Raw genomic sequence first — 27,705 nt, 5'->3', positions numbered from 1 at the left:
GAAAGCATTCAAAAAACAGGAGGATGGATTTCAGAAAAGCACAAGTTTTCACTGCTGTAATATAACGCATCCCCCATTTCGTTCCTCTGTTGTTTATTATCTTGTTTCACAGCATTTTGAATTGAGACAGGCTGCAAACATGTCCTTTAAAACGCTGCCTTGTTTTGCAACCACACTGCATTAAGTTTGAAAATTAGGTGGTGTTGTAAATTGATGACTTTCGAAACAAAATGAAACATTTGGTTGCTCTCATGGCTTTTCTAAACAATCTGAGGGTGGAATACCACCTCTTTGCAGCGTGATAAATACAGCGAAGAGGAAGAAAAAAAATGAGATGTGGGAATTGTGTCTTTGCTGTAATTCTCTCTCTCTTTACGCATTGCTACACAAGATACACTGACACATGCATGTACACACAAGTGCATACAGCTCTGGGCTGTAGGGGAACGTCATAGTTTAGAAGGGAAGTTAGCATAGTAGTGTTTTATTAAATCACAAATGATTGAGATATAAAGAGAGGGATTGTTTCGCTCCTATTGCAATAATAATAATAATAATGATAACAACAACAACAACAACAACAACAACAATAATAATGAAGAATTTTATTTATACCGTGCCCTCCCCAGCCAGAGCCGGGCTCAGGATGGCTAACACCAGTAAAATTACAATAAAAACATAATATGACAAAAACAAAACAATTTAAAATACAGGTTAAAATACAATTTAAAATGCAGCCTCATTTAAAAGTAGACAATAGATCAAGACCATAAGGGGAGGGAAACATAAGGGTCAGACTGAGTCCAAACCAAAGACCAGGTGGAGCAGCTCTGTCTTGCAGGCCTTGCGGAAAGATGTCAAGTCCTGCAGGGCCCTAGTCTCTTGTGACAGAGCGTTCCACCAAGTCGGGGCCACAGCCGAAAAGGCCCTGGTCCTAGTTGAGACCAATTTAACCACCTTGGGGACGTCCAAGGTGTTGTAATTTGTGGACCTTAAGGTCCTTCGCGGTGCATATCAGGAGAGGCAGTCCTGTAGGTAGATCACCGTAAGATCACCAAAATGACTGTGATTAGCAGCTGGTTCAGGACGGATGAGGGACACAATGCTCCAGAAGCTATCAGAAGCGGCTCTCTGGGTGAAGTAGATCCCCTGTACTAGTATGCCAGCAGGAGGGTTATTGGGTTATTGTGGCTTACAAGGTCGGGGAGATAGTAGGGAGGTCACCACAGTCACCCTTAGTCTTGGAAACTCCTGGCATGCAAAATATTGGTCTAGCTAGATCTTGGTATTGTTCTCCAAGGGATGTCTTTTTAAGTCAACTCAGCCTGGAACTATTGTAAATTGAGCGTTGGAATACTGGTGGAATTAATTGGTGGATTAATTGTATAACCCCAGGGGAAGGTGAGCCTTTTTTATTCTCTTTCGATATACAATGGACGCTCGGGTTGCGAGCGTGATCAATGCGGAAGCACGTTCGCAATCTGCAATGTCGGGTCTGCACATGCGCAGGTTGCAATTCAGTGCTTCTGCAAAGCGTGATTTAGTGCTTCTGCGCATGCGTGACCACCAAAACCAGGTTTTGGTGCGTCCATAACCCAAAAACACGCAACCTGAAGCATCTGTAACCCGAGGTATGACTGTATATGTACTTGCAGTTATACCTGGTAAACCTCCCCCGAAAGGCAACTGTTTGAAATACACAAGCGAGCTTGAAAGAACACTCTGCTGCCTTTGTGGTTCAATTATAATAGTGACTGGGTGAGGATTCTGGCAGCTGCCCTCAGTGCAAGGATGGAAAGAATTCTGGACTGGAGTTTTGTTCTTGTGGAGGTACCAGCATGTTGGGAGATGGAGCGAGACTACAGCAGAAATTGAAAATGGAATTGCTGGAATGTGGATAATAACAGGGGGAAATATTTCACACAGAACTATGAAGGCAAAAGCTGAACAGACTAGTGGTTGCAAACATAAATGAAAATCGAGCGAAGGATCAACACCAGAATGGTTTATTGACTAATTAAGAAATGCAATGTGATACTAGATGATCAGCACTCTGTGAAATTCAGAGCATGGGAAGTCACCCAAAAATGCCAGTTTGGCATTTATATTTGTCTTTTTTATTGTATTGTAATTTGGAATGTTTTAATGTGGTAATTATTGGATTATTAAAATGGAAAACTTAATAAATATTATTTTTAAAAAATTGAGCATTGCGATAATCTGCTCCCCTTGTCCCTTTCTTTCTTCCTTTCTTATGCAGGGTAGCTTCTATGTGCCCTCTGAAAACTGCATGCAGCATGCGCACAAGTGGCACAAAGACCTTTGCCTCCTGCTCCTCAAGGCGTATCGAGGACTTCACATGTACTATGCCTTCATCATGAAGGAGATTCCAAATTTGCCGCAGCTGAAGTTAGGTAAGAGGACAGCCGTGGCCTGAGATCTGAGCATGTGGACCAGTTCTCGTGTTCAGGTGACTTGAAGCCCAACAAGCTGACTGATTCTGCCATACCAATCTCCCCTCTTTGCTGCCATAAGGAAACTGCTTACACACATCAGTCCAGGTACCTTGGCAATGGGCTCACAGTTTCCTCTCCATTTTGTGCTGTTTGGAGCACCTTCAAACAACCATAAAAAGGAAACTTTTTGCAGGGGACACCAAACCCCCAGTTTTCAGTTTATCCCCAGCTTAAAGCAGACCACACATCTTGCTGTGACAACCCTTTCACCACCTGCAATATAACGGCAATAATGCCAGCCTCCCTGACAGGTTGTTTTATAAGTTCACAGAACAATAAACCTTGGGAATTGTTGTTGTTGTTGTTTAGTCGTTTAGTCTTGTCCGACTCTTCGTGACTCCATGGACCAGAGCACGCCAGGCACTCCTGTCTTCCATTACCTCCTGCAGTTTGGTCAAACTCATGCTGGTAGCTTTGAGAACACTGTCCAACCATCTCGTTCTCTGTCATTCCCTTCTCCTTGTGCCCTCCATCTTTCCCAACATCAGGGTCTTTTCCAGGGAGTCTTCTCTTTTCATGAGGTGGCCAAAGTGTTGGAGCTTCAGCTTCAGGATCTCTCCTTTCAGGGCTGATTTCCTTCAGAATGAATAGGTTTGATCTTCTTGCAGTCCATGGGACTCTCAAGTGTCTCCTCCAGCACCATAAGCATCAATTCTTCAGCGATCAGCCTTCTTTATGGTCCAGCTCTCACTTGGGAATACAATCTATAAATAACTTATTCTGCATGCCATTATTCTGCTATCTTATCTGATTCAGTTCCATCTTTTAAAAAGCTTTCTGGAGTTTAGCTGATATGCAGCGGGAGTTTAGTGCATATAGAGTTCAATTTGTGTTCCCCACGTCTCTCTAAGATTCTACCCATTGTCCATAGGATAGGAATCTTTAAACAGGTCAATTATTTAATTCCATGATTAAATGGGTGGGTGGCATAGAAAATTAGCAGGCCTTTGAAATTTTAATTTAGGATGAATGATGTCACAATTTTATTCCAATTGGCAAGAATAACTCCTGTAATGAATTAAAGAGTGTGTGTGGGGGGGGGACTGTATGAATTATCCAACTTATCTTTGATTTGCTTTTTGCCAAAGGGTAGATTGTGGTTTTTATTTATGCTATATTGAGTTGGTGGTGAATTTTATTTTAATTTTATTTTGGCACCTTGTTGTATCTGGCAAGATATATGAGAAAAGATGGAGCAACTAAGTGTATTCCGTCATTTCAATTGAGACATTTGGCTGAGGTCTTCTGATGTTCCTATTATCATGCAAATCAACCCTGGGCACAGATGCTTCTGAAATAATGATTGTACCTTTTTCTTCTTCTTTTTCCTAGAGGATCTTTCTGTAGAAGACACCCTGTTGCAGCTGTCTGCAGAGCTACAGGTAGCTAGCACAATAGCACACACCCCTGTGTGCATTTCCCAAACAACTGCAAGAGCAATATTTCGTTTTCCCTCTTCAAAGATGCATGTCCATTGTCAAGTACATGCATTTGTTTATGGGGAAGGAAGTGTTGTGTTAGAATGCAAAAATTACTTGAGTTTTGCATTCCAGCACAATGACTTCTGCATGGGGTTGGAGCACTTTCTGTCAGAGATTTGCAAATCCATTTCATTCCAGCCCATTCCCCTTTTGCATGCTATTTCCCATAATTCAATTCTGTTCAGTTTCCTTATTCACATGTTATTCTTCTTTTCTAAAAGAAAACCCACAAACCTTCTCAAACATCTTTTTTAAAAAATATACATTCTAATGTTTAAAATATGTATATAATGTTTATCTTCTGTCAAAAATGTATCCAAATATTTTGATATGTTTAAATTGCTGAGAGGTGACACATGATCATGCCTTGTAAGTGACATGGAGCAGGGCCTTCTTGGTGGTGATGCCACATTTTCAGAACGTCCTACCCAGCTGCATCTGGTTGGCTTCCACAGTGGATATATTTAAACAAAGACTGAATACATATCTTTTATTTTGCCCAGGGTTTTGTATCTTAATGGCAATTGCTATTTCTTGGGGTAGTCCAATCGTTTGTCACTGCTTCTGGTTTGATTGTGATCTAGTTGTTCTAACTCTGACTTTTATCATGCTACGCCTTGCTTTACCTAGCTGATGCTCTTATCATCACTTGGTGCAGATTGTGGGATGTAAAAACAACTAAGAAACTAATAATAATAATAATAATAATAATAATAAGAAGAAGAAGAAGAAGAAGAAGAAGAAGTAATAATAATTTATTATTTATGCCCCGTGCTGATCCATATGCAGACCAAGTGATTTAGTATAGGAATCTGCAAAGATCAAATCTCTCAAGCTTCCTTATGAAGGAAAGCAAAAGATATTGAGGCTTTTTGAAAGAAAGAAAGAAAGAAAGAAAGAAAGAAAGAAAGAAAGAAAGAAAGACCCCTGAAAGGTTTGGAAAGAGGTTTATTTTTCTCTTCAAATTCCATAATGTAAAATCACTGAATGAAGTTGATTGGCAGTAGGCACACAACACAACATACTTTCACCCAACACAGAGTGGTTCATCTTATAAATCTTACTGCCACATGATAGCTACAATGATGGCTAAAAAGGTAAAGAAAGGTAAAGGACCCCTGACAGTTAAGTCCAGTCGCGACTCTGGGGTTGCGGCACTCATCTTGCTTTACTGGGTGAGGGAGCCGACATTTGCCTGCAGACAGTTTTTCCGGGTCATGTGGCCAGCATGACTAAGCCGCTTCTGGCAAAACCACAGCAGCGCATGGAAACGCCGTTTACTTTCCCGCTGGAGCAGTACCTATTTATCTACTTGCACTTTGACGTGCTTTCGAACTGCTAGGTTGGCAGGAGCTGGGACCGAACAACAGGAGCTCACCCCGTCGAGGGATTCAAACCTCCAACCCTCCGATCGGCAAGCCCAAGGTTCAGTGGTTTACACCACAGCGCCACCTGCGTCCCTACAATGATGGCTACAGCCACTCAAAAGAGATATCCAGCAGAGTTGTTCTTAGGCATGGGATTTTCTGTGGATGGACAAAATTGGCCTAATATCTGCTAAATGTGGGTTCTTATTGTTAGACGGTCACTGGTGATGTTCCTCGTGGCTGGCATTATGGTGCCCTGTGGTGTTCTAAGAATGGCTGGGTAGTATTATGCTCAGTTCCAAAGCAAAGAACTTGATTAAGGCAGGGGTATTAGCATTATTCATGTACGTGCCACTTAATTGCCAAGGTGTCTTCTAAATGGTTTTACAAGTATAAAAGCAATTACAAAAAGAAAATATTAAGACACCTAATTGAAATACACAAGAAAACGGCCCCCTCGAAAGATTACAATAAACCACCCACACTTAGAATATTCATTCAATACAATAAAACAGCACAACCGTTAAAAGAGCTAAAGCAGCCATTGAAACAGGAGGAAGTTCGGTTCAGGAGTTTAATGCTGACTTAAACAGGTGTATCTTCAGAAGATGGTGCAATGGCAATACCAACAGCATGACTAAGCCGCTTCTGGCGAAACCAGAGCAGCGCATGGAAACGCCGTTTACTTTCCCGCTGGAGCAGTACCTATTTATCTACAAAATACCCCATATTTCAGCAGCGAGAGCATTCCAGAATACTTGGGCTGCCAACATTATGGACAAAAAGTCCAAAGATGGGGTGACAGGTGAAAAGCATTCACACCAGTGGTGGGAAAAGGGGATTTATTCAGAGTAAAGTAAGAAGCTTCAGGGGAACCCAGTTCCAGATCCTATACATTCAGAGATTTATACATTTCAAGTACATTGGTTGGACTTTACCATGATCCTATTTGCTATCATTGTTCCCTATGAAAATGTGCTATTTCCTCCTTTTTCTTACCTCATCTTGCAGACCCAAGAGTTAGCGCTTGGTAACCAGGGTAAAAGGTAAAGGTAAAGGACCCCTAGACGGTTAAATGCAGTCAAAGGAGACCATGGGGTTGTGGTGCTCATCTTACTTTTCAGGTCGGAAAGACAGTTTTCCAGGTCATGTGACCAGCATGACTAAACCGCTTCTGGTGCAACAGGACACCGTGACAGATACCAGAGCACACGGAAATGTTGTTTACCTTCCCACCACAGCAGTACCTATTTATCTACTTGCACTGGCGTGCTTTCGAACTGCTAGGTTGGCAGGAGCTGGGACATAGCAACACCTGTCATGGGGATTCGAACCACCAACCTCCTGATCAGCAAGCCCAAGAGGCTCTGTGGTTTAGACCACAGCACCCCCTGCCCCTTTGACTGAACTTAACCGCCCAGGAGTCCTTTACCTTTACCTAACCAGGGTAAGGTGGTGATGGCATGTCTGGGGTTTTTCTAGCTTACTTTGCTGCCCAGTACATTTTTTTAGGAGAGGACAAGGTCGCAAGATATGGGAGTTGGGTGCTGGCAGTCTCATGGTAGCTTTTGCTAACCATTGCAGTACAGTGTTTATAGGTGGTTAGTCCAGAAGTTTGAAAAAACAGCAGAAAGTTTGAATGTTTATGCTCATCCCCAATTCAAGCTGGATTGAAGAGGTTGCTGGGGAGACCAAAACTATGCTTTGCTTGCTTCTAGCTAATTTCCGAGGCCAAAGCTAAAGTCCGCTGCATGTAAAAGGATGAAATCTCTTGATAATGCCTGGTGTTTGAAGCAAGGTGGAGTTTATTATTCTAGTAAGGAAGCTGTCAGGGAACTGACATCAGAGCAAGAGGCGAAGGGGAGGCTCCCAGATGATGCTGGCGAAGGACCCAGCAGCAGGGGGAGAAAAAGCTCAGTAGAGGGGGAAGCCAATCAGCGCAACACCAGGGATAAAGGGGGGCAGACGGGGGAATTGAAGAGAGGGCTCCAGGACTCTTCACTGGACATCAGTGAGGAGAGCCCAGGTCCTCCGCTACCCACGCCTTCCCTGCGCAGAAGACTCCCGCGCAGTGAGAGGAGGAGGAGACTGGGTGTCAAACAACTTTTATGTTGGAAGAGGTTCAAGAAATGCCCACTGACGGATTTTGCCAGTGACTGAGGCAGCCGCAATGAGAAGGGGCTGTGCAGTCAGAAAGGTTTAACAAGGCAAATAAACCGAGAAAGGCACCAGTTTACGCACGAGTAACTCATACCTATTACAGAAGCCAATGAGTTTCCCTTCAGATTCTTTTAGACCGTCATCCTTGCTCTCAGCTTTCTGGGGATGATAGGAGTGGAATCCTACAATGTACAGGCAGCACCATGTTGGCAAACCCTGAACTAAGACATGCATTTTATTATCTGATACTTAGGTATGTTGCATCTGAATATGGAAGCCCCATTTCGCTGCCATAGCTAAGAGCATTTGACCGATCTGTCCTCCGTGTAATTGATCAGATCTGGGGAATTTGCCACTTCCACAGTTTATGGCTGCAGAAGAGAACCCCACAAAGAACAGACCACACTGAATTATCCCCACCACCCACAGCAAAATGATAATAAGCAACTGTTGGCCACAGAACAAAGAGAGATTTATTCTGCCAGTATCTCTGTTTGAAATCTCTGATTTTTATCGTGCGGCATTTTCTAATTCTAAACTAAAAACTAGGCTGACCACCCTGCTGGGAAGTGCTTGGAGGAACAAACAAGGGAAATATTGCAGATGCATCAGAAAAAGTTTGGCATGTTAGCGGGGGTTTTAAAAAACATTATAGATGGAGCAGCACCATCTAGCGGACAATGTATAATTGACAACAAGAAATGTCTGTTGTTTCTATTTTTGCAGTCCATAGGAAAGAACACTTAGTTGTTCACAGTCAGCTTCAGCAGAATGGTAGTATTAGGTGCAACCCTGAGTTCCAGCAAGGAACCTGCTGGTGGAAGATGAGAGGCAATTCTTTGTCCATTTCCCTCTCCTACGCTCCACCATAGCACCTCGTGTTGCCTCTCATTCTGTATTGTGGGATGTGATCCATGAGAAGCAGTCAAGTACAACATTCCTTGTAATCCTAGAGAAGACATGTGAGGGAATGTTTCCACCTGGCTGGAGCATCCTTCCTTTTGCATGTGATAGAAGGTGGGCGTGACCTAACCTGCCAGGTAACAAAAGGATGAGTCACGCAGCACACCTTCTCTTTTTGACTTCCTTCTTTGTTTGACCACCTTCTAGCCAGGACTGCTCTGCTAGATCTCAGCTAGCAGAAGCACTGGGACTATTCCCCCATATGGGGTAGATCCACATGTACATATTTGTAACTAAATCTGCCTTCAGGAATCCAACTGTGAACTGATGTGAGTTAATTTCTTTTATTGCCTTTGAATAGGATTGTCACATCTTTATTCTTTTAAGACGGATTCAAGGGAACGTACAATTCAACCTGAGGCAGACTGAATTGTATAAAGTGAGAGGCTCACACGAGCCTGCAACCAGCTATCTGCTGTGCATATAAAAGGGGGGAATGTAACTCTGCTACATAAAAGAAGTTGCTAACGCAAGTTAGGAAGGATATTAATAAACAAGATATCCTCTCCTGTCATCCTGAACATTCCCACATCTATTGCATCTCATGTTGCTTTGAAGGGGTTCCCAACCTCCACCAAGCAGAATTTGGGGGAGCATAAAGATCTGGAGGGAGAAAGAGAAATGGTTGTAAATTGTCCCACAACCACCTTCATCTGGTGGGAGCATCTCATCCTGTCAACACTGCACAGAATAGCCTCTTGCCAGCAGGAGAAACTCTGGATCTCAGCCTCTGTAAAAGATATTTGCCATAAATCGCCCCATCTTTCGTTGTCAGCTGAAATCTGTTCCCTGAACTAGACTCGCAAAACAGTGTGAATATTTTACTACTCCCATTATCCTTGTCAGAAGCTCAGTCTAGATTGATGCTCATGAGTAATGTTCATTTGAAGAAGCTGGAAATGGGGAAGGAGAGGGGCAGGACACAGATGCCATCAAATCCAGAGCAAGTTTGAGTTGAACTTGGCAAGAAGCAAAATTTTCAGGAGAATTTGAAGCCCCTTCCAGGAGGAAACGACTGAGGAACTCTGAGGGAGGAAAAAGTGTTTAGCAACATTTCCAGTATAGGCTTCTGTACCTCACGTTGCCAACATTGAGTTTCACACTGAGTTGTCTTTCAAGATACACGAAATACCAAGGAAATTACCAGACGAATTAGAGAGTTGGAATAGAAGACCCTTTGTGTCCCATCCAACTCTACAATTTTATAATCAATTCTATAAGGGTGAGAAAAGAGCCTTGATAAAAGTTGCAAAATTTCAACATAGCTTTCTTAATATGCACAATACACTCAAACTGTCTTAATGTCTTCTACTAGCTGGGGATGAGGACTTAAATGCTGGCTAAGCCTACCTGAGCTGGGAATCCTGAACTCCTTATCTTGGTGCATATTGGCAAAAGATTACCCCCTAATTCAAAGGTGTTAGGGGTCATAATGTCTCTGAACACCAGCTGCTAGGAGGAGTCACAAGAGGACAGGGTACTATTGCACATTGTTAAGATGATGGTGATGATGATGATGATGATGATGATGATGATGATTTACTTGTACCCCACTCATCTGACTGGGTTGCCCCAGCCACTCTGGGTGGCTTCCAACAGAAAAAAAACATCAGGCATTAAAAGTCTCCTGATACAAGACTGCCTTCAGATGTCTGTGGAAAGTTGTTTATCTCCTTGACATCTGATGGGAGGGCATTCCACAGAGCGGTGCCACTACCAAGAAGGCCCTCTGCCTGGTTCCGTGTAACTTCACTTCTCACAATGAGGGAACTTCCAGAAGGCCTTCTGAGATGAATGTCAGTTTCTGGGCTGCACAATAAGATGGAGACACTCCTTCAGGTAAACAGGGCCAATGCCATTTAGGGCTTTAAGGGTCAACACCAACACATTGATTGCGTTTGGAAACGCACTGGGAGCCAATGTAGATATTTTAGAACCCGTGTCCTGCTTGCGTCAGCTGCTGCACAGGCAAATGGTTGATCACTGTGAAAAACTGGATGCCATATTAGATGGGTTTGTGGCCTAATCTAGCAGAACTCTTCTTGTGTTGTTTTGCCTAAGTTCATTTCCCATACAGTCATACCTCGAGTTACAGACAGTTTGGGTTGCACGATTTTGGGTTGCGCACCACACCGAACCCAGAAGTACCGGAACGGGTTACTACTGGGTTTCAGCGCTTGCGCAGAAGCGTCGAATCGCTGAATCGCAACCCGCATGTGCACAGACGCAGCGCTGCGGGTTGCGAACGTGCTTCCCGCACAGATCACGTTCACAACCCGAGCGTCCACTGTAGTTGGAACCCAATAAGGCTATACAGTGGTACCTCTAGTTACGGACTGCGTGGCATGATAGAGCACTTCTACGCATGCACAGACGGCGAAACCTGGAAGTATACACTCCCAGGTTTGCCACATTCGTATCCTGAATAAACGCAACCGGAGACTCAAGTAACAAGAGGTACGGCTGTGCTGTTCTGCTCTGAATCATTTTGGGTCTCCTCCAGGCTTATTCAGATGTTTGACTCTTTGCAAAATAAAATAAAATAAAAACCAATTCAAAGGTCATTGTCACTAGTTTGCCTTGACAATATCTACTTTTTACCCTTCCAGATGCTGAACAATCCAGAAAAGATAGCAGAGCAGATCAGCAAAGACCTCACTTGGCTCTGCTCCCACCTTTTGGCTCTCTGGACCCAGTTTCTGGAGTTTGTAACCCTGCACCCAGATGTCACAGCCTATCTCGTTCAGGAACATCACACTCTGAGGGTAACCTTGCAAGATGGTTCTGAACCCTACTTGGAGGAACAACCTGATACAATCAAAGGCTATAGGCAATCCCACTCATTTTTAAGGGCATTGCAGAATTGTTCTGTGTGTCTTTAGGGGTTCCCAAATTTCATGAATTTCCTAAAATTTAGCATAACCAAGATTGCATTGAGTTGTTTTGGATGATGTGACCAGTAATAATGACAATAAACGGAAGTGCTACCACGTTTACAATAAAATGCTGGTTTCAGTCTTATTTGTTCGTTTAGATGCAAACCTGCCCTTAAACCCCCATTTTATTTTGTTATTTGCTGTCAGGAGGGTCTCAGAAAGAAAATATCCCCAAAAATTATGGAAGGGAAAGCAGAATTTTGGTGATATCCATGTGGGTGTCTTTGAATCTTGTAAAATTATGCAGTGGTGTGGAAGTCTGTGTTCTTTCATTTTACAATTCCACTTCCCCAAATTTCCCAAAAAGGAGATGATTTAGCATTCTGGCATCTTCCCCAAGGATACTTCCAGAAAGTGTGGAAAGCCGGGACATCTGATTGTGGAGCACCCGAGAGTGGCATACTAAATTTGTTTATGTTTGGCTCCATCACAGGAATGAGTTATACCCAGTTTATGTCACCTTCACATTTGTTGTTGTTTAGTCATTTAGTCATGTCCAACTCTTTGTGACCCCATGGACCAGAGCACGCCAGGCACTTCTGTCTTCCACTTCCTCCCACAGTTTGGTCAAACTCATGCTGGTAGCTTCAAGAACAATATCCACATTCAAGAACACCTTCACATAGGTTCACCCATAAATCTGTACTGCTCTGTCCCATTTCCACATTTATTTACATCCACCCCCCCAAAAAATGTGCATTTAAATATATATTTTAAAGTACAAATTCTTCAAAATGCACACTTCCAGACATTTTCTTCCTCCCTCCTGCCAAAATGCATGCTTAACTAGATTGATCCCTACATCGGGGAGTTCCTAATATTTATTTTCTTGTAGTCAGCACAACTTCTGGACTCAATTGTCCGAACAAGCCAAGGTATATTTTCTTTGCACCCCAAACTTCTGCGGCCTTTTTAAATGCACTGCTGACTCTGATTCCAGGAATGTCAGGTGTTGTGGGCTGTTACGTAGACAATATACACATAAACATAGATTATAGACTATGTTTTGAAGGTGATACACCTTCTAACATGTTTTTCTTCTCCAGGTAAGAAGATTCTCTGAGGCTTTCTTTCATGCTGAGCATCAAAAGCCTGCCGTTGTGACTTTCCAGGAAAGCCTGTATGTAATTTTTGATGCATTTCTACCTTTTGACTGTGGTGTTATATATTTTAATGACATTTATTTTCTCACTTATTAAAAGAAAAATATGACACACTTATGTGACCATGCAATTCTGGGCATAGCTACCTAGTAGTAGGCTCCGTGGCACTAAATTGGGCATATTCCCTGGAAGGTAGGTACAGTATCACATCCTAATATACTGTAATGCTGATTTTGGGAGGTCGTCCTCTTATGGTATCTTTCAACCCACAGAAAACACAATATATGCACTTTCCTCCAGTGTCCCAGTCTTCCAGGGACAGTCCCAGATTTACAGAAGCACTTCCCAGCAGGGTGGTCAGCCTAGTTTTTAGTTTAGAATTAGAAAATGCCGCATGATAAAAACCAGAGATTTCAAAGAGAGATACTGGCAGAATCAATATCTCTTTCTTCTGTGGACAACAGTTGCTTGTTGTCATTTTGCCAGGGGATGCTTCTGTGATCAGATCAATTAGATGGGGGACGGATCGGTCTAACACGCTTTGCTCTGGCAGCTAAGCTAAATGGGGCTTCCATATTCAGATGCAACCTACCTCTGAGTATCAGATAATAAATACATATCTTTGTTCAGGGTTTGCCAACATGGTGCTGTCTACACATTGTAGGACTCGAACTCCTGTCATCCCCAGAAAGCTGACAGCAAGGATAATGGAAGCTGCAGACACTCCCAAGTGTCCCAGTTTTCTAGGGACAGTCCCGGATTTACAGAAGCTGTCCCAGTTTCTGATTTGATCCCTGAATGTCCCGCTTTTCCTTAGGATGTCACTATTTACACTGGAGAAAAGTTGGGGTTATGGAGTTATCTGACCCCCGAGCCATTTGAAGGCAGCGCTGTATAGTGAATGTTTTATTGTGCTTTTATATATGCCAGAGCAGCTGCGGTAACCCAGTCAGATGGGCAAGGTATAAAATTATTGTTATTATGGAATAGGCCATTCCAATTTTGATCGGAGAAATGTTGGAGGTGTAGTGGGCACCTCCAGTGTAGTGGGTACCTTCCAGTGTAATTGGGGGCCACCATGAAGAAGGCTGTTATCTCAAGTCATCATATAACATATCCTACCCCGAGAGGCAAGATATTTTCCTTCTTCACCCCCAGTTCTAAAGCCATGGGCTGGCACACATCTGTGTCTCATGTAGGGCATAGAATGAGTGTTTGGTGTAAGGAAAGGATCTGTCACAGAAGTAAAGCCATAAGAAGTACAAATGCTGCGGAATAAGCAGCGGGTGGCGCTGTGGGTTAAACCACAGAGCCTAGGACTTGCCGATCAGAAGGTTGGTGGTTTGAATCCCTGCGATGGGGTGAGCTCCCATTGCTTGGTCCCTGCTCCTGCCAACCTAGCAGTTCGAAAGCGCGTCAAAGTGCAAGTAGATAAATAGGTACCACTTCGGCGGGAAGGTAAACGGCGTTTCTGTGTGCTGCTCTGGTTCGCCAGAAGTGGCTTAGTCAAGCTGGCCACATGACCCGGAAGCTATACGCCAGCTCCCTCGGGCAATAAAGCGAGATGAGCGCCACAACCCCAGAATCAGCCATGACTAGACCTAATGGTCAGGGGTCCCTTTACCTTTACCTTTACATTATTACATGAGCATTGTTCCACAGCATTTGATATTTTAATTTGCATACATTCATTTGAAATAAGATTATGAAGCAATTCTATATCCTCCCACCACACTGACGAAGAATTCTACAAAACAGTAGTCAATATCTGGAATCACTGTTCAGTGTTGGACATCATATTTGCTGAATACACAAAGCTTCACAGCTTGTCTTTCATCGTACAAAGTTTGGTACCTCGCTTCATTTAAAGATTTTCAGAGACTTTGAGACTAAAGATTTCATTTTGTACTTCTTATGGTTTGAGGGAATTTTATAAAGGTTGTCTATTACATTTGTATATGGTCATCTTGTTGCCTAGACATTGCTGACGTTCTCTTTGCAACGCAGGGGTTGGTTTGTTTTGTTACAGAAGTAAAGCCAGGAGGGGTAGGGAACCTCAAGCCTAGGGGCCAAGACAACCCTCCGTTCCCCTCTAGACTGGCCCTTAGGCCATACCCCTCACTGACTGCTTCACACCCAGAATGTTTTACCCTGATGTAATGTGTCCTTCCTTCCTTCCTTCCTTCCTTCCTTCCTTCCTTCCTTCCTTCCTTCCTTCCTTCCTTCCTTCCTTTTTCTCTTTTCCTTGGGTGGAGCACAGGGGTATGGAAACTAGCCTACCATTCAGATGTAAAGTTTCCATTCGTTGATCCACCCACTTTTGATTCTGGTCCTGTCCACGTGGCCCTCAGGAGGTTGCCTGGAATGGAATGCAGCCCCCAGACTGAAAAATGCCCACCCCTGATTTAGATGGAGTTTCATGTTTGGTTCAAGTGGGTTGTTGCTGGTGATTTTGGCAAACTCTCCAGGGGGCGGGAACTCAGTCCAATGGAACTGGAAGTGGGGAAACTCTACACCAGGGAAAAGTTACCCTTCCGTTTCTTCCAAACAGCATCCAGCATCACAACCAAATCTCATCAGAAGTCCGGAACTCCGAGTACCTCACCAGCATGCCGCCCCTGCCAGTAGAGTGCCTCGACATTGATGGAGACTGGGGCACGCTGCCGATTATTTTTGAAGACAGATATGTCGATTTCCCCTACAAAGGTGGGTAATAAACTGAGCTTTGGAGCTCCTCCTTGGGAACTTTGCTTTCTTTTTTCTTTTTGAAATAATTTTTATTTGGTTTTACAAGTACAGTGGTACCCCGGTTTCCAAACAGCTTATTTTACAAACAACTTAGAACCCAAACGCTGCAAAACCAGAAGTAGGTGCTAAGGTTTTCGAACTCTTTTTCGGAAGCTGAACGTGCTCCATTTTGAGTCCTACACTGTTCCTCTTCCTTTCTCTGTGTGTTCTGTTTGTAAATTGAGTCCCCCATTGCTAATGAGAGACTTCTCTTCCATTCTGAGGTTGTCCCAGGCACCCACACAACACAGAGGTGATATTTGAAGCTTATATTTGGTGCTTTTTTGGCATTTTTGTTTGTGCAGTTTTTTGTTTTTGTGACTATGGCTTGTGACTTCATTTTTGTGACTTGTTTCTGTGATTGTGTGGAACCCAGTTCAGCTACTGATTGATTGATTGATTGATTGATTGACACTGGGCACTGCACTGCAGGAGATGCCACAAGAATGCTGTAGAATCCCAACTCTTCCCCTTTTTGTATTATTCTTTTTTGTAATTGTTATATAAAAGGAGGTAAAGGACTCCTGGGTGGTGAAGTCCAGTCAAAGGCATTTATGGGGTTGCAGCGCTCATCTCGCTTTCAGGCTGAGGTAGCTGGCGTTTGTCTACAGACAGCTTTCCAGGTCATGTGGCCAGCATGACTAAACCGCTTCTGGCACAATGGAACACTGTGACAGAAACCAGAGCGCACGGAAACGCCGTTTACCTTCCCACCACAGCAGTACCTATTTATCTACTTGCACTGGCATGCTTTCAAACTGCTAGGTTGGCAGGAGCTGGGACAGAGCAACGAGAGCTCACTCCGTTGTGAGGATTCGAACTGCCGACCCAAGAGGCTCCATGTTTAGACCACAGTGCCACCCGCGTCCTAATTACTATATATTGTAACTCAATAAAACTGTTTTTTTGAATCAAGCTGGTAATTTTACTGAAACAATTAGTTTCTAGTGTTGCTATAATAATCAGGGGGTATTTTCTCTCTCTCTCTTTCAGTTCAGAGCTTGGACAGCTTGCCGGACTATGTTGTTTCTGCTGCTGGCAAATCACAAGTGGACTTAATAGGAGAAAATGAGGATGCATCTTCAAGTGATGACACTGCTTTAGCAAAGGGAGATTTCAGGAACAATGCCCCTTTCATCATCCATACAGATAGGATAAATGGAAAATCGGTGTATGGTCGCAGCTATCCAAAAGGAGATTCCTGTATGGTTGAGAGACTCAAGAATCATCCCACAACTCAGGTACACACAATGAATGGAGATACTCAGTCCCATGGGGATGAGTCAGATCTGGCTAGCAATATGATTTCTGGTTTGCAATCAGAACTCCTGAAAGATAATACAGAAAGCCTTAAGACACCAATGGAGCTTTCAGAAAATATGAGTGATAGACTTTCACCGGAGGCCGCCTATTTGGACATAAGCCCAGTGTGTAATAATGACCACCAAGGAGAACCAATGCTAGTCATGACTGCCCAGTATGATGGTGGCACATGTGGACAACACAAACTTTTGAATGAGATTGAATTGAGCCAAGCAGCTTCAGGGGATGGTTGTGAATCTACTCTCACTTCAGACAAACTTCTAAATGCCCAAGAAAAACCAGCGGATCAGAGTTGTGAGTCAACACTGCCATCCTTGAGGACATTTGATGTAAGTGATGATTTGGGTTCACTGAACGAGATAAAAGATGCTGAGGAGATTAAGGAGCAAAGAGTGCAGGAGTGTGAAGAGTTCAGCTTGACATCAGGGGTCATTAAGAGATCATCGTCTCTAATCTCAGACTCAGGGATTGAAAGCGAGCCCAGTTCAGTAGCTTGGTCTGATGCACGGAGTAAGGCTTTGGAGTTACCCAGCGACCGGGAGATTCTTCACCAGCTCGTCAGAAGGCACGCGATTCACCGTAACTCTCTGGAGGGAGGGCACACAGAAAGCAATACCAGCTTGCCCAGTGGCATCCAAGCCTCCCTCACCTCAATCAGCTCTTTGCCCTATGAGGAGGAAGAGCGGGAAGTGGAGCCCAATAAGCTGACGAAATCTATCTCAGCTCCTCAGATCAGTAGCCCTGAGGAGCCTGCTGATGACATGGATATATCAAAACATGCAAAAACTATATTGGACACCGCAGAGGGGCAATATGTGGAAATAGGGTGCACCAGCATGGCCCTAGCAGAAAACGTTTCCATGTGTCGGAATGCCAGAGAAAATGGTGGGTTGCCGCTTCCATTTGCTACCATGGAACACCCCAAATCTGCCTTTGAAGAAAATGTTGACAGTCCTCACTTACCAGAAGCTGCCGAGGGCTTTTCAGAGGTGGACTGTGGCTTGGAAGCCACAGGAGAAGCTGTGTTTCTAATGCAAAATGAAAATCTAGATGGCACAGTTGAAAGCCAGCTGCCAAAGAGAACAGAGGAGATCTGCTTGGGAAGGGTTGGTGACTATTTGGACACCAACACCACTCCTCTTGATGTGTATGAGGAGGAGGTAAATTTGCACACAGTCCATGGTTCGTATTCCACAAACGTTGAGGTTTTTTCACACCATGAGGGCCACACGCCAGACTATACTAGCACAGCCTCATCAGAGGTGGTACCTGAACCTGTCTCTGCAAAGGGTCCCCATGGCAGTTCTCTTGCTAATGGCAAAGTAGTGATAGGTGGTGGAGAAATACCCAACTTACAAGAAATTGATCTGGATAACAGACCCGGCTGTGGATCCTACTGTGCAGAACCAGAAAACCGAGAGTTCAAAATGGTGGCAAACAGCACAAGCTTCCATTCAGTGGCTCCAGGGCCACTGGCGCTCGAGAGCAAAAAGGCTATTGAGGTGGTCAACTTATCTGTTTCTTGCACAGCCACCTGCCTTCCTTTTTCTTCGGTCCTCAAAGAGAACCCACCAGTGGCCGGCTTCTCCTCCAAGCAGGTCACTTCTCCAATTACTCACCAACCAGTGGGCTCCTTTGGGGTCATCTCCTGTGAGTCCAGTGATGTGGATGGGGAGGCCAATGAAAGGATGCTTAGGTAAGTAGGTCCAAGGGCTTTTCATTCCCCACATGTTCTATTGGCTGCAATTTCCTGGATTTGGTGGGTTGATTTGGTACTTCTGATTGCACCAGCAGCTGGGGTTCAGGAAGCCCAGAAGCTCAGCTAGGTCATTCTTTTTACAATTTGGATTGAAGGTGGTTTTGGGGAAGCACATAAAAATACAACATTTCATGAGATACATATAGGATAGCTATGGATTTTGGCTAATGCCATATTTACACTGCTTGCCAAACCAGGGGTGGGAGCACACTGGATGTCAACATGATGTCATATGATTGACAGGTAGGTGGTTCCAATCACCTGTCAAAATTGTCCTACTGGGGTGTGGGAGCTACAGATTTGTCCCAGTGGGCCGAAAAGGTGCCCCAGCCCAGGCCCACATCATTGGAGACTGTATGGTTGACATTTGGGTTGAGATTTGAAAATCTGAATTTGGTTATCCTTCCACAACTGGTCTACCAGCAGCAGTGCCAAAATCCAACTCTCACCCCAGCCCTTTGAATGCAATGGTTGAAAAGTCACATGTTGTTGAATGTCCATCTCAATCATTGATTAATTAGTGTATTCTCCAGTTTTCATCAGGCCAAAGAAAAATTTAAAAAAGAGCTGAAGATTGAAGGATTTCTGTACAGTGACTTAACTGCACTCGCTTCTGATATCCCATATTTCCCACCAGAGGAAGAGGAAGAAAATTTTGAAGATGGGATTCACCTAGTGGTCTGTGTCCATGGACTGGATGGTAAGGCCAAAGAGGCAATGTGGGGATAACTGGGCATTCTGAATATATAGTGTTCACACAATACATAATTGTGTGTGATGTGAAAGCAGACAGCTGCAGTGACACTAGTCATAGAGACCATGGTTAGGGGGTCTTCAAACTTGGGTTGGACTATAAATCCCAGCCTCCTCTGGGAAGCAACTCAGTGCTTCAGAACTTTCACAAAGTCATGGGTGTTCTGAACCACAGGCCCCAAGGAGGGCATGTATGAGTGGTTTGATGCAGGGATACCAAAGAAGGATTTCAGAAAGACCAGACATCCAGTTGTAGTGCTTTATAAGCTTAAAACACAGTGTGCAGAGCCTCACTGCCTTTAAAGACATAGGATGGACACTGCAACCGTGAGAGGTCATCATCATCATTTTATCTGCATGCCGCCTTGCCGCAGTTAAAAACAATGCTCAAGGTGGCTTACAACATGACAAGATTTACATAATTACAAAAATCATAAACAATAAATAAACCACATTAAAAAATACACAACCAAATGGGAAACAATTTCCACATAAATCAAGATCTAAAACTAAGAATACAGCATTAATATCACGGTTTAAAATGACATAGATAAAAAATAACATCAATTATTTTAATTAAAAAAAACAGAGCCCTCTTTGCATCATGACATGTCCACACCCAAGCAAACATTCATACAACCTTTATGCACAAAGCAGCATGCATGACTTTACCCAGAACCTTCTATGACACCTGGCTGGTGAGGCCATAGGTGGCAGCTACTTGAAGCTTCTCCCCTCTCTGGGTCTAGAACTCAGTATCCCAAGGTCCACAGAATCAAAGCAAACCAAATAGCATATATCAAAGCAAATAAATATACACATATGAGCTCATTCTTGCAACAACTTCCAGTTAGTTTGGAGTTACCTTGGCTACCAATATGGCACTTGAATGCCTTCCAGAACATTTCACCTTGGGTTCAACACACTGGGTCAAAGTTTGATAGGATGAAAATTGCCCTGAAAATGAATCACTGTTTTAGATGAGGCATTGCATTCACACTGGGGGCATCACAGCCATATCACTGAAAGACAAGTCACTCCCCACCTCCTCAGGATATGCCTGCAGTGAGAGCGGGAATGCAAAGTCATGCAAACTAGCCAGCCAAGATACATGGACTCATTATCAGAAGAATCCACTCATGTTTGCTCTGAAAAGAGACATACTAGACTGTCATTGTCAACCCCCCTCCCCAGTAAGCAGGATGAGAGATGGGTGGATGATGTCCTTCAGCATGGAACCTGTGTCTTAGAAAAGCAATTTCTTCCCTCTCAAGGTAACAGTGCAGATCTACGGCTGGTAAAAACTTTCATCGAACTGGGTCTCCCCGGTGGAAAGCTTGACTTCTTGATGTCAGAAAGGAACCAGGTATTTTGCTCATTTCTTACTTCTTCAAGGTTTGTACCTCAAGTTTCCATCTCATAAGGATGCATTCAACACAGTTAATCATACCACAATTTAAAAAATGGAACACAAAGCCGCAGAAAATAATTACAAATACATTGGAGCTCAAGGGACACTCCTTCTTATCGAGGAAGACCCATGTGGTGTTTTGTTTTATATATGTCCTCTGTGATTAAGCACATCCTCCCATGTCTAAATAAAATGGAAGATAGTAAGTTTCAGAGAAAACCATTAATTATCAGGGCAGGCAAAACAAACAGGCCAGAGTCTATATTTAAGTTTACGAGCATGTTTAGTGGAAGGCAATATTGCAAATTGGATGTGCTCGTGTTTTTCTTTGGAACGAGTGGCAATTAGCAAGATGGATTTTCTCTCTCACACAAAAAGAAGCATTAATTACTGGATATGTTTCCCTTGAATCTTTGTCCCAGCATTTGATGATTATTTCCCAGGCATCTCATTAGTTTTGAATCTGATGCAGAGCTGATGGGATTACAAAACAGCACAGCTCCTGAGAAAAAGGGCCATTTGCCATCCTCATCCCTCTGAATTCCGTTCCTCCATCATTCCCTTTCTGTCTATTACAAGCAACAACAGAATGCATGGCTTAGCATTTGCATAACTACACATTGCTGGCCCCCAATGGGTACTAATTATAACTGTTCAACCACAAAATATCAGAACTATGTTGCAACAATGCAACTTTGTGGTAGCTTTGCGGTCAACATTAACCATCTGATGGTTTCATAGAGCTGGTGCCAAATGCAGCTGGACTTAAAGTGGTAGTAAAAGTAGCAGTAGGAAGCTTACAGAGCATTGGAAGGGCTTCATCACCAACCCTTCAGCTCTGAGCCATGCCAGTGAAGGCCAGAAATTAAGGATGAGACTGGAATATTGACTGAGGCTGTGACCCTCTAACCCTTTTCCACCTTGAGGTCCACATTCCCTTCTGACCTACCTTCCAGAGGTTGCATGCGAGTGGTGGGTTAGGTGAGAGGCAAAAGTGGATAGAAAAATTAATGCAAATTTTAATTTTGTGCAGCAGACCAATTTTTGCACAGCTTTCTTTAGCCTCCATCCAGACTAGTAAGAGGAATTGTCAGAATGCAAGTACAATTCCCTGCTGGGCAAAAACATTCATGGAAGACACAAAGCCAAGCCAATGGAAGACATGGCCTTAGGAAAGTGAGTGGGTCTGGGGAAATTTCCAGGGGACAGACAGAGGTGCCTAGAGAGTCACATTTGATCTGCTTACTTGAGGTCCGCCATCCCTGCTATTACAGTCACATGTGAATACCTCCCGTTGAACACAGGGGTGCTTACATTTGAATAGACATGGGTAAGATTATGCCAATACAGGCTAACAGTTGTGTACCCCAATGCATACAATTATGTATGTGTGGTTGGGTTGGAGAGCTGCACTGCAACATTCAGAGAGGTTGTGTTTAGATTTGCATACTGGTTTGGGAACTGCGAATTAGGTAAAGGTAAAGGGACCCCTGACCATTAGGTCCTGTCATGGACGACTCTGGGGTTGCAGCACTCATCTCTCTTTACTGGCCGAGCGAGCCGGTGTACAGCTTCCGGGTCATGTGGCCAGCATGACTAAGCCGCTTCTGGCGAACCAGAGCAGCACATGGAAATGCCGTTTACCTTCCCGCCAGAGTGGTACCTATTGATCTACTTGCACTTTGACGTGCTTTTGAACTGCTAAGTTGGCAGGAGCAGGGACAGTGCGAATTAGGTAGTTTCTCATTAATATGAAAGCCAGATTGAATTTCTTTATCATCCCTACCACACACCCAACACCAGTTGCAGAGCCAACAGAAGTGAGCCTCTGAAATGCATGGCATGCCTTGGGCAGGTGTACTCTCCTTTTAAATATCCTCAAACTTCTTTTGTTAATCATTTCAAATATATGGTTTTCATATGAAAACTCGGAAGGGTACTACCAACTGTTCTTCTCTTGATTTAACAGACGGACACATTTGCAGATTTCGATACAATGACCGACCGCTTGCTGGATGAAATCATTCAGCACATTCAGCTGTACAACTTGTCGATATCGCGAATAAGGTAAATAGCAGTGGCAACTGTGGAGCAAGGCGACATCATTTTCATAGGCTACTGTTTGGTTGTTAATTTATTGAATGGTGGCCCTTTCTGCTTTTGTGCATCACTTTGAGGTTCCTTTGAATGCAGAGCAATGAAGGCGTTCTCTAAATAAATGGATACAAATTGTGTCCCCACAGTTTCATCGGCCACTCCCTTGGCAACGTCATCATCCGATCCGTGTTAACCCGGCCCAGATTTCGCTATTACCTCAATAAGCTGCATACTTTCCTTTCCCTCTCTGGGCCTCACCTGGGAACGCTTTACAACAACAGTACTTTAGTTAGTACAGGTAAGAGCTACTGGCTGTTTGAAGGGAAACACTGAAAGTATGAGAGTGGTTCTAACATCCTGTCTAATGTTTCTTTCCCCGTGCTATGAAATGTCATAGGAGTGTCTCCAACCAGGAATGGAATACAACTACAGAAACCAATTCACTGAAGATCATTGGTTTCTGTGGACATGCTCTAGTTTCAATGGGTATACTCTGAGTTTTATTGGAGATCTCTCTCTCTCTCACACACACACACATACACACACACACAGAGAGAGAGAGAGAGAGAGAGAGAGAGAGAGAGAGAGAGAACAACCAACCTCACAAAATGCACAAAATGAACCAAGAACATGCTTTATAAACATGTGGACTTTGCTTGTCCATTGCTAATAAACCAAGGCTAGGAAGTTGTGGCCCTCCAGATGTTGTTGGATTCCCATTAGTCCATGGCAGCATAGCCAGTTGGTTGAGGGTGATGGAAACTGTAGTCCAAGACACCTGGAGATAGGCCTAACCTACGTTTAGAGGTTATCTAAAAACCTCTCCCATCATGTTACAATTCCCAGTACACAAGCCCTGAAAAGCCCCTTTGCCTGCCAGCCAACCAGCAACTACCCAGGCCCCTTACCATCACATTACTTTCAGATAACCATTTTGGTTTTGAATAAATAAACTAAAACTTAAAAATTGCCCAGTAGCACCTTAGAGACCAACTAAGTTTGTTCTGGGTATAGGCTGTCGTGTGCATGGACACTTCTTCAGTTTTGAATGACCCAGGCCATTCAGCTTCCCCCAGTAGTTCTCAGACTCCCTTTGAAATAGCTGCTTTGAGGTTTAATGCAGAATTGATCTCCCCCAATCGGTTTGCTGGGCTTTACCCCACGCAAGTGCTCTTGGAAACCCACAGATCACCATTGCTTTTTCTAGGCTTGTGGCTCATGCAGAAGCTGAAAAAATCCGGGTCACTTTTGCAGCTGACCTTCAGGGACAACGCAGATCTGCGGAAATGTTTCCTCTACCAGCTCAGCCAAAAAACAGGTGGGTGAGTTAAAATCAAAGCCTCTATTCTAGCAAGTGGTGGTATCTTCATCTGCTTGTTTGAAATCCAGTAGACTTGGGGAAACGGCCATTTCACAGAGAGTGGTTTCCTGTTTGGCTGCTACCATAGGCGCCAACTGCTAGGGGTCAAGGTCCCTTCGCTCCCTCTCCCAAATAAAATATTTTAGGGAGCTGGGGACCCCCAAAGTTGCTGGGCATTGCCATTCAAATGGTGTGTGTGCACTGTGGCATGTGATCAATTATGTGGGCTGGAGCTTACCTGCTCCTCCATGTTTTATTCAATTTGGCATCCCTGGCTGCTATTATGCTGTAAAAAAGAGGTAAAGGACCCCTGGACAGTTAAGTCCAGTCAACGTTGACTATGGGGTTGCAGCACTCATCTCGCTTTCAGGCTGAGGGAGCTGGCATTTGTCCACAGACGGCTTTCCGGGTCATGTGGCCAGCATGACTGAACCGTTTCTTGCGCAACAGGACACTGTGATGGAAACCAGAGCTCACGGAAATGCCATTTACCTTCCCACCACAGTGGTACCTATTTATCTCCTTGCACTGGCATGCTTTCGAACTGCTAGGTTGGCAGGAGGTGCGACAGAGCAACAGGAGCTCACCCCATTGTGCAGATTCGAACCGCCAACCTTCTGATCAGCAAGCCTAAGAGGCTCAGTGGTTTAGACCAAATGCAGACCCTCTAGACCTCTCTGTCTGGCCCTTCAGATTCCACACAGTCTCCTCAACCATATCACTGCTACTCAGTGCTATTATTAAAAAAAAAGAAGGAAAGGGGGGGAAACAGAAAAAGAGGGGGGTGCCAGAACTTACCATGAAACTTACTTTTTTTTCTTTGTATGGTATGGTGCTTTCTTCATAGTGGATAGAATTTGCTCCACCACCCAGCATGCATTTCATCTAAGGAAGGCAGTTCTAATGCACAAACTTGTTTCCTTTTTCCTTTCTTTTTTTACAGGTCTCCAGTATTTCAAAAATGTTGTCCTGGTGGCCTCTCCCCAAGATCGCTACGTACCATTTCATTCTGCAAGAATAGAAATGTGCAAATCGGCCCTGAAAGACAGACAGACAGGTGAGCTTCTTTGTGGATTTAAGAGAGTAGCTGTATTTAAAACAACAACAAACTGTGCATGGATTTATTTCTACATGGGCTTATCCTAATAAGACACATAGTAGATTTATACAGTGTGAAAACAGATACAGTGGTACCTCGGGTTAAGTACTTAATTCGTTCCGGAGGTCTGTACTTAACCTGAAACTGTTCTTAACCTGAAGCACCACTTTAGCTAATGGGGTTTCCTGCTGCTGCCGTGCCGCCGGAGCACGATTTCTGTTCTCATCCTGAAGCAAAGTTCTTAACCTGAAGCACTACTTCTGGGTTAGCAGAGTCTGTAACTTGAAGCATATGTAACCCGAGGTACCACTGTACTTCCCTGTTTCCAGATGCCCATAATCTCCATTAATCAATGGACATCAGGAGACAAAAGAAAAGAAGGAATCTCCAGTTAGATCTAAGACTCCTATCTGAAATCTGGGTCATACATGGTACAGGGAAACTTTCTATGTTCCTCAGGAGGAGCCGGGGCCATCTGCCACACAGGTGATCACTTGAGGATGATTGCTACTCATCCGAGTTGAGTCAAACAATCGCGTATTGCAAGACCATGTGAATTAGACCAGGGCTAGAGGCCCTCAAGGTGTGGTTGAGCTGAAAATCCTACCATACCTGACCATTCCCTGGTGCTGGTGGGATTTTGAGTTCAATGCTCAGAAGTGCCCCATTTGTATGCAAGACTGCTATTCTTGCATGTATCCTGGCTGCTGTGTTTAGAGCTCCTTTTAGCATTGAAACCACACCACGTTCAGAAACAGGCACTTGTGGATTTAGGTAGGCAAATAATACCCCTGGGGTAAAAAGAGAGCAGATTGGAATGGGAAAAGAATTGAGCCTGTTAATCTCCCAATTCAGCAAGCAAACCAAGGAGAGGGGCACAGCAAGCTATGGATTAAGTTGGGAAACAGGAGACATTTACCCAATGGGAAAGGACTGTGGCTCCTCTAGACTGGTGGGTTTTCCATTTTGTTTTGTTGTTTTTTTGCAGATATATTCTGCAGCATGCCTTTGATACAACAATAGTTTATTAGTGATAAATTTATGCTGGACTAGCTGCATATAAATTCACTTTATTAGTTGTTCTGCTACACTTCCTGAATGATATTACATTACTGCCATCTGGTGCTCCTGCACTGCAGCACAACAAAAGCAGGACAAAAAACAACAACAACAACAACAAACCATTGGAATATTTGTGATGTGAAAAGTTACAAGATTTCAGCAGGGAGCTACAGGACATGCACTGGTTGGAAACGATGTGGTGTGTGTATAACCACTCAGATACCACAATGAGTGCAAAACATCATGAATGCACAATAGAAAGGACATATTGATGGGCAACGTGTGCTTAATTTCACCACTTGAAGCATCCGTCGTGTTGAGCTATTTCAATTGCTTTTGTTTGATCTGCTCATTTCAAACAGCTGAAAGTCTGTAAATTTTGATAATAAGCCTGATTTGCAATTGGGGGGGGGGTTGAATAATTTTGATTGCAACTGTAAATGATGATTTGATGATGATGACGATAAATAAATAAATATTTATACCCCGCCCATCTGGCTGAGTTTCCCCAGCCACTCTGGGCAGCTCCCAATAGAATATTAAAAACACGATAAAAGATCAAACATTAAAAACTTCCCTGAACAGGGCTGCCTTCAGTTGTCTTCTAAAAGTCAGATAGTTGTTTATCTCCTTGACATCTGATGGGAGGACATTCCAGAGGGAGTGTGCCACTGCCAAGAAGACCCTCTGCCTGGTTCCCTGTAGCCTCACTTCTCACAGTGAGGGAACCACCCTGAAGGTCCTCGGAGGTGGACCTCAATGTCCGGGCAACGATGGAGGTGGAGATGCTCCTTCAGGTATAGATAGACAGATAGATGATAGATAGATAGATAGATAGATAGATAGATAGATAGATAGATAGATAGAGCTATAGATAGTAACACCAACAGCATCTGAAGGGTCACAGGCTCTCCATCTTAGAGTTACACAAATGCAGTCAGCTACACAGAAAAACCTATATTGATGGGAAACACCTCTCAGAGCCCAGGAACAGATAGCAATGGGGATCACCTGCCCCTCACCTCTGCAATGCCAGCAAAAGCTCAGCTGGACTTAGGAAACGATGGTTGAACCACCGTCAAGTATCAGCCCCACTTCTTTTAATTTATGTATTCATTAGTCTTCCTTCTTAAGTATAATGACTTAAAATATGGCACAATCATTATTAGTGAAATATTGAGATAGCTACTCTTATTACCAGTTGTGATGATTTGCAAAATTGTCCATAATTACAGTTTTCCTTTTGATAAACAGTTAACTTGGCTAATCATGCTATATCCCAACTCTATATGCTTTTTCAGGTCTCTTATTAAATTTTCCTTGCCTGCAGCTATTAAATACATAATTGGCCTTTGAAGCTTAGGAGGATTAGCCTATTTTTCATACTTCAACAAACATAATTTCAGATCTACTGCTAATTTAAATTTGTGCATTTCATTTTTACTATTTATAGCTTTATCCCGGTACTTTCTTTTTCTTTCACAAATGCACCACATATGGATAAAATTCCCTATATCTGTTGTGCAAT

The 27,705-nt window shown here is 43.6% G+C and overlaps 1 protein-coding gene across 1 annotated transcript in view; it reads left to right on the top strand.

Annotated features, from left to right (window-relative positions):
* Positions 1–27,705, top strand: part of FAM135B (family with sequence similarity 135 member B) — a 139,978-nt gene that overhangs the window by 110,556 nt on the left and 1,717 nt on the right. Inside the window, exons 8-19 of the mRNA XM_081204349.1 lie at positions 2,261–2,414; positions 3,849–3,898; positions 11,097–11,252; positions 12,470–12,543; positions 15,078–15,232; positions 16,307–18,332; positions 18,929–19,095; positions 20,423–20,514; positions 22,529–22,626; positions 22,803–22,954; positions 23,864–23,974; positions 24,960–25,073. Of these exons, the coding sequence (XP_081060475.1) occupies positions 2,261–2,414; positions 3,849–3,898; positions 11,097–11,252; positions 12,470–12,543; positions 15,078–15,232; positions 16,307–18,332; positions 18,929–19,095; positions 20,423–20,514; positions 22,529–22,626; positions 22,803–22,954; positions 23,864–23,974; positions 24,960–25,073 (3,349 nt within the window). The remainder of the gene's footprint in view (positions 1–2,260; positions 2,415–3,848; positions 3,899–11,096; positions 11,253–12,469; positions 12,544–15,077; positions 15,233–16,306; positions 18,333–18,928; positions 19,096–20,422; positions 20,515–22,528; positions 22,627–22,802; positions 22,955–23,863; positions 23,975–24,959; positions 25,074–27,705) is intronic.

This window comes from Podarcis bocagei (genome assembly GCF_964188305.1).
Source record: "Podarcis bocagei genome assembly, chromosome: 8".
Lineage (NCBI taxonomy): Eukaryota > Metazoa > Chordata > Lepidosauria > Squamata > Lacertidae > Podarcis > Podarcis bocagei.
The sequence above is the reverse complement of the archived record's forward strand: the minus strand, read 5'-3'. Positions and strand labels throughout refer to the sequence as shown.